Source organism: Haliotis rubra, unplaced genomic scaffold (assembly GCF_003918875.1).
Source record: "Haliotis rubra isolate DU_JTF1 unplaced genomic scaffold, ASM391887v1 Scf2205, whole genome shotgun sequence".
Lineage (NCBI taxonomy): Eukaryota > Metazoa > Mollusca > Gastropoda > Lepetellida > Haliotidae > Haliotis > Haliotis rubra.
The window spans coordinates 26,349-33,597 of NW_025766232.1; the positions used below are offsets into that span (position 1 = coordinate 26,349).

The following is a 7,249-nucleotide window of genomic DNA, read 5'->3' on the forward strand; positions in this document are numbered from 1 at the left end:
TCTTTTTTTTCTTCATTTTTACATTTGTGAGAGGCCTTCTCTCCTAATCTCCAGGATTTAAACAGGACCATGGTGTGATCTATTCGCATATTTACATACATGTAAGTGATACAATCTGTTTTCATTAAAGAAGCCTTCTCTCCTAGGAAGATGAGAGAAAGCTTTGTTCAGGTCAATTGTTGTAAAACAAAACCTGTTGTTAACGTTCGATCATATGCTAACTGTACCTGTATCAGATCATGATTTCAGTAAATTATATTATGAATCAGTGTAGATTGAGGTAATTATGAATAATTCCTGAACATTTCAGTTAAGATAAATAATCCTTCACGGAATCAGTAAATATACATAATCAGGGAAATATACATATTTACTGATGATACATATTTACTGTAACACATATTATATCTGTTAACAAAGGACAGTACAATACTTGGAATATCACAGATTTACAAATACAACTAGCACACATCCATAAAAAATATTTCTATACACAATACATTATAAGAAAGGGCCATAGATCGCCAGCAACTGACGGCAGACCACCATACTAGGGATCATGGGGACTTACACAATTTTTGCTATCTGCATGGACAATAACTGCATTAACACCATTTCTTCATATGCTAGCGATTGTTGACGAATCTAGCCAAGACACATATCCTACGATTAAAGAAAGTGATAGTTCTAAATCTACTTTGAAGATTTCAGGACCAACATACCCTCTCAGGAGGAAACATTTTTACAGGCCTGTTACGGAAAAGGTTTATACTGATATTTATATTTTCCTAAGCATATAACATATAATACCAGAAACAGTGAAACTACAGTTCTAAAAACTCGAACTGTTTCAAAGTTCTGTGTCTGCTTGACGTATAATTTTTATTATACATATGCTATTTGTATAGCGCCAATAACCGCCAATAACCAGCTCAGCTGCTCAAAGACATTTTGTTTTTCCCTCGATCATAGAATGTCCATCTCAACGCCACATCGTATTTTTCAATCTCAACTCCCTGGGGATCGGCTTTCCATCCTTACGAGGTACCCATTCACAGCTGGGTAAAGTCACAGTACTTTGTCCAAGTTCACTGCACGTTGCTGTACCCGCAAATATGTGTTTGCACATATTCATGTGGCCACATCTGGTCATTTACCAACGGATTCGTGGGTTCATTTAAGTTCACAGGGTTGTGTGCCGTACACTAGGGTTTGAGACAACACTAAAAGAGTCTGCATACAAAGATGGCTCTAAGGTTTTTACGCCAGGTCACAGGTGGGTCGATGCCAACACCTTAAGCTCGCTGGATCACTAGCCTGGCGCCTTAGATCTTTTGCCCACTCGTGATGTATGCATAATGTTACTTCCTGGTTTATAATATGCATGGGGAAGCTTGTGATGTATAGCACACCCTATTCTTATATATTCGACTGTACATGAATTGCAAAATCATATCAGCCTTAAACAAAATGTCTGGCCCAGACTTGAATATTCGATTATATCATAATCTAAATCTACGTACATTCGTCTAAATATGACACAAATGATGTCATTTAACGCAGTGCGAGGGATTAACTATATACCATTATTGACATATGTCAGATTGTCAATATATATTAAACTGAATACTTTTGGACCAATTCCGATTTATGTGAAAAAGAGTGAGTGAGTTTAGTTTTACGCCGCACTCAACAATATTCCAGCTATATGGCGGCGGTTTGTAATATCCAGTCTGGACCAGACAATCCAGTGATCAACAGCATGAGCATCGATCTGCGCAATTGGGAACCGATGACATGAAGTCAGCGAAACTGACCACCCGATCCTGTTAGTCGCCTCTTACGACAAGCATAGTCGCCTTTTATGGCAAGCACATGGGTTGCTTAAGACTTATTCTACCCCGGATCTTCACGGGTCATGTGAAAAAGAAATTAATCAGCAAGAACACAAAAGGTTCCCTAGTTTTTCGCTAAATTTCCCACCTAAATTTTGATGCATGCTGTACTGTTAGAAAGTCAAGCATTTGATCGTTTTCTTAGTTTACTTCTGATGGCATTTGCTTTTTTAGTTTTTACAAGTTTTGCGGAAGCTTTGCATATAGCTATATCTATGGTCGCAACGTTTAGTCCCGGCGTACCACCTGTGTAATGAGGAATTAATTCAGCACTGGGTACACTGTACACAAACATTGTCAGTAATAGTACGTGTGTCCAATACATTTCATTCATATATGACAGACAAACATTCCCTTGTCGGCTTACAAGGATTCCAAGTATCGACTTTTGAAAAGAAGAAATACCAGTGTTACTGGAGATGCTGCAAAGGAAAGTGCACTGCTATTATTCCAAACCAGCTACCTAACCTTCCTCAACACCCTGAAGTAGAAGCCCATAGCAATGAATTTTCAACTATAACGAGATCTCATGGTCACCGACTTTAATGTAGCCACGCAACAAGCTGCAAAGCATTTCAAGCGTTAAAGTTTGAGCTGAAAGATTGCCTCTTCCATTACCGTCAGGGTATATGGCGAAGTGTGCAACGCTTTGGACTGCAAGTGAGATTTAGCACTACAGATTTTATTCACGCTTCCGTGACTCTACAAATTGAGTTGCCTTTCTTTCACTATTAGGTTGTAATTGTCCCCCGCCGCAACGCGGAACGGGGGACTATGTATTCAGCGGCGTCCGTCCGTCCGTCTGTACGTACCGATTCTTGTTAACGCGATATCTCATGAACTGTTGCACCCAATGTCTTCAAATTTAGTGACAGCCTACATTTGGGGATTATGCAGACACCATTCGATTTGGGTGACCATGACCTTATTTTCAAGGTCACCACGACACTTTGACCACTTTTCAAACTCTTGTTAACGCGATATCTCATGAAATGTTGCACCCAATGTCTTGCAATTTGGTGACAGCCTACATTAGGAGATTACAAAGACACGAGACGATTTGGGTGACCTTGACCTTATTTTCAAGGTCACCACGACACTGACCACTTTTCAAACTGTTGTTAACGTGATATCTCATGCACTATTGTACCCAGTGTCTTCAAATTTGGTGAGAGCCTACATTGGGGGGATTACGCAGACACCAGTTGATTTTGGGTGACCTTGACCTTATCTTCAAGGTCACCACGATACTTTTACCGCTTTTTAAAGGCGATATCTCATAAAACATTGCTCTCAATGTTTTCAAGTATGTTGACAGCCTACATTGGGTGATTATGCGGACACCAGTCATTTCAGGCATCTTGCATGTGACCCAAAAATAAAAAGTAGTAAATATAGATATTCCATTCTTTAGCGGCGGGGGACATTGCCACATCAGTGGCAAACACTTGTTTTGGTGCGTTTTTGTAGCGGTATGACTTTTGTTTAATAGTTATCTACCTTGAGATTAAAGCACATGGCAGCAAAAATGAAAGCTCCATCAGTTTCAGCAAATGTAGATTATATATGGCCACAACCTAAAAATAAGTTGTGCAAAATAATTTTTTTTCTCAGGTTGTGTACACCGTAACTGTCAATATGTATACTTTATTAGTTGTTTATGTGTATTTTCAAATTGTTTCAACTTTGAATACTATCAACATTGAGGGATCCGTTTGAGGTTGCAATAAGTTTCAACATTGTTATTGCATTCATTGGTAATTTCACATACGTTGCTGTGTTTCACAGTGAATATTTCTTGGAATTGGTTTAGATTATGACTGACAATAACGTTCAAAACATGTAAGATTCAGTTTGATAAAATTTATTCACAATTTAACGTCTCTGTACATTACTAGCATCAATAGTGACTTTCTGTATTTTGCAGCTTTTACCAATTGCACATCAAAGGAACATTCAACTTTAATCGCTCTATTCAAGCAACATTGAACTGAGTAAATTACTCAAATCTACATGCGTTGGTTAACTAGCTGTCGCAGGACAGTACATTGAACCTGCAGTAAATATACTTCTGTGTTGCCTCTTGTGAAGCCTTGAAACACTGACGATGCTTGGCTAAATGCTGTCGAACTTACTGACCTTCAAACTTCAGTAATCTTGAATTATTTTGATTGTGTGACTGGTCAGTTGGTGGAGAACGAGGTCAGGGCCGGGTGGAACCATTGGGCCACCAAACAGCTATCTCTCCACTAAATGTATGAATGTCCATTACACTATCTGGAGTACACTTTCGGACAAAAATGTTGTTTATTGGAACTGCGGGATGGACTAATGGATAAGCTTTTGCTCGTCAAGCCATACAAACAGGTTCGATTCCCGACAAGAGTACAGTGTGAGAAGCCTATTTCTGGTGCCCCCCGCCGTGATATTGCTAATCCATACTCACTCACTCATTCTAAATATATGAGAAGATATCTTACATTCTTTGCAAAGATACCTCATTCCATTTGTCAAGAACAAAATGCAGAAGCAAATAATAGTCCGATTGTTGTTTTTTTATAATATTCTGCACAAAGTTACACTGTTCATTAAACGAAATATATATAGTTTGGAAAACAGCGTTTTGTTCTGGAGGATTTCCATTGCTAACGAACTTTTCATCCGTATCACGTCAGAGATTCATAAACACAAAACGGTGTTTGTCACCAAGTGGGTGGCCAGCAAGAAGGCAGAGAGAGGAGTAAATATTTTGCATGATAGATCACAGAGAGTACTTGATGGCTGATCACATTCAGCAGCTCGGGCCATGAGCTTTGTTTTTGGGTGTGTTTTTTTCCACATCTGGCTTGTACTTTTTTTTTCTTTCTTTTTTTTTTTCCATGAAAAAATAAAGTTTTCCATCATAACATTCGTTACATAATGACACATACAAATACATGAATATAATCATCCAACATATCAGGCTGTGACACAGTTAAACCTCCGATATATAATGGTGTATAGGGTGTTGTGTGTAGTGCCACATCCAACATATCATGTTTTATCAACGTGCGCAGCATGCTGTATTCAGTGTTGTATATGGCCTCATATCAGACATAGCATGTTGTATATGGGTCACAACCAACGTATGTTGTATATTGCGCAACTTCCAAAATAAGTTGTACATAATGTCATATCTGATATATCATAAGTACAGTAGAACATGTATATAGCGAACACGGATATAGCGTACAAACGGATATAGCGAACAAATTTAAAAGTCCCGTCAATAGTCCTTTATAATATCATTAAAATTATATGCGAATAACGAACTCGTGAGACGCGAATTAACGGCTATAGCAAACAGATTTACTACCCCAAGCCCCAATTAACGACGTGATTAGCGAACTCACTCAGTGTCAGCTCAGCCACTTAGTGGTATACATCAACCTTGTTGGCGGCGAATCAACATTGTTTGATGGTCATTAATCAATAAACAAAACAAACATTTCGTGTTTAAAAGCTTGACTGGTATACAGGTCTTCGTTCACTCTCGTCACTATGGCGAGGCAAACGTAAAGCTATCACTTTTGACACCAAGCTTCAGATAATTCAGGCTGTAGATTCAGGTGTAAAATCTAAGACAAACATCGCTTTCGACTTTGGCATTCAAAATCCACTCTCAGTTCCATTATTAAGAATCGCTTCTGTTGACCCCGACCTCATCAATGATTGACTGAAAGCTCGCCTGCCTGGCTATCTTGAAGAGTACAAGCCTGATAACATCTTCAATGCTGACGACACTGGCCTCTTCTACAAAATGAAACCAAACAGAACTCTTCACTTTAAATCTGAAAAATGTAGTGGGGGGAAAAATTCTAAAGAGAGAATAACATTGTTGGTAGCGGCAAACATGTCCGGGAGTGAAAAACTTAAGTTGTTAGTCATAGGGAAGTCAGCAAAGCCTAGATGCTTAAAAACTGTACGCAGTTTGCCAGTAACGTACAGATCAAATGCCAAGGCCTGGATGACTGGTGAATTATTCACAGAGTGGATCAAAAAACCTGGAAAAGAGTATGACAAGACAAAAACGTAAGATCCTGATGTTTGTAGACAATTGTCCTGCCCATCCTGTCCTGACCAAGGTATAATAGCAAACCTGAAACAACTGTACAAATCACTCTCCTTGATACCATCCAGACGATTCATGCCGCTTGGAGACAGGTCACATCTAAGACGATCGCCAACTGCTATCGGAAGGGAGGCTTTGGCCTTCCTGAGCGAGATGAAGGTTCGTCAGACGATGAGACAGACAACATGGTTCTTTCCGACCTCAGAGTTATGTGGAATGAACTGTCAGATAAAGCAGAAGAAATCCCGGCAGATGTCACGTTGGACGACTTCATCAATGCTGATAATCAAGTTGTTACAGCCGAACGTCCTACTGAAGACGAGATTGTGACGTCAGTAGCCCAGCAGTTTGCCACGCCCACTGTCACATCCGCTCCCAACTCTGATAGTGAAGATGATGAACCTCGACCGAAGCAATCCTTTGCTGAGGCCAATGCAGCATTGGAGACACTACGTCATCTACTTGTTTGTGAAGGTACAGATAGTTCTATCTTCGACTCTCTTGCAGATGTCTGAGATGCAGTTGACAAAATGAAGTCTGCAAGACGTGGTGTGCAGAGCAAAATTGTGGACTTTGTTAAACGTAATTAAGTTATATACATGTATTGTTGAGATTGTTGTGATTGTTAAACATGTTCTAGCTAATGTCTGTGAATGATAAATTCAGTTTTTTAATGTTATGTCAATGTACATGTACAAGAATAAAGATTTGTAGCCTCAGCATATACATGTCTCTACATCTCTACAGTCCAAGATGGCGGTCAAATGTGAATAACGAACAACGGATATAGCGAACTAAATTTCTTGGTCCCTTGGAATTCGTTATATCCGTGTTCTACTGTATATAGTTTTCCATCCCATATGTCATGTTGTAAATAACATCATATATGAACATATCATATTGTTTATAGCACCACATCTGACATATCAAGCTGTATATTGTGTCACATCCAACATATCATGTTGTACATAGTGTAATTATCTGATATACATTGTAAATATGTCTTATCTAACATATGTTGTATTTAGTGCCACAATTATTCTGACATGTCATGCTGTGTTATATATTGCGCAACATCCGGCTTATTGTGTTGTATATTGTGTCTTATATCCAACCTATAATATGTGTTCCCAAAGTTACACTAGTGCCATTAACTAACTAGTCAAATATATAACTAAAACAAAGATAATTTTTCAAAAGGGGAAACAGATCAAGGTTTTATTAAAGAAGCGGTTGCTGCATA

The 7,249-nt window shown here is 38.8% G+C and overlaps 1 protein-coding gene across 1 annotated transcript; it reads left to right on the top strand.

The window, feature by feature from the left end:
- Positions 1–5,435: 5,435 nt before the first annotated feature.
- LOC124277384 (tigger transposable element-derived protein 4-like) lies at positions 5,436–6,521 on the top strand. The gene is made up of 2 exons (XM_046713055.1): positions 5,436–5,449; positions 6,020–6,521. The coding sequence occupies exons 1-2, from the start codon at positions 5,436–5,438 to the stop codon at positions 6,519–6,521; spliced, it is 516 nt and encodes a 171-aa protein (XP_046569011.1).
- The last annotated feature ends 728 nt before the right edge of the window (positions 6,522–7,249 follow it).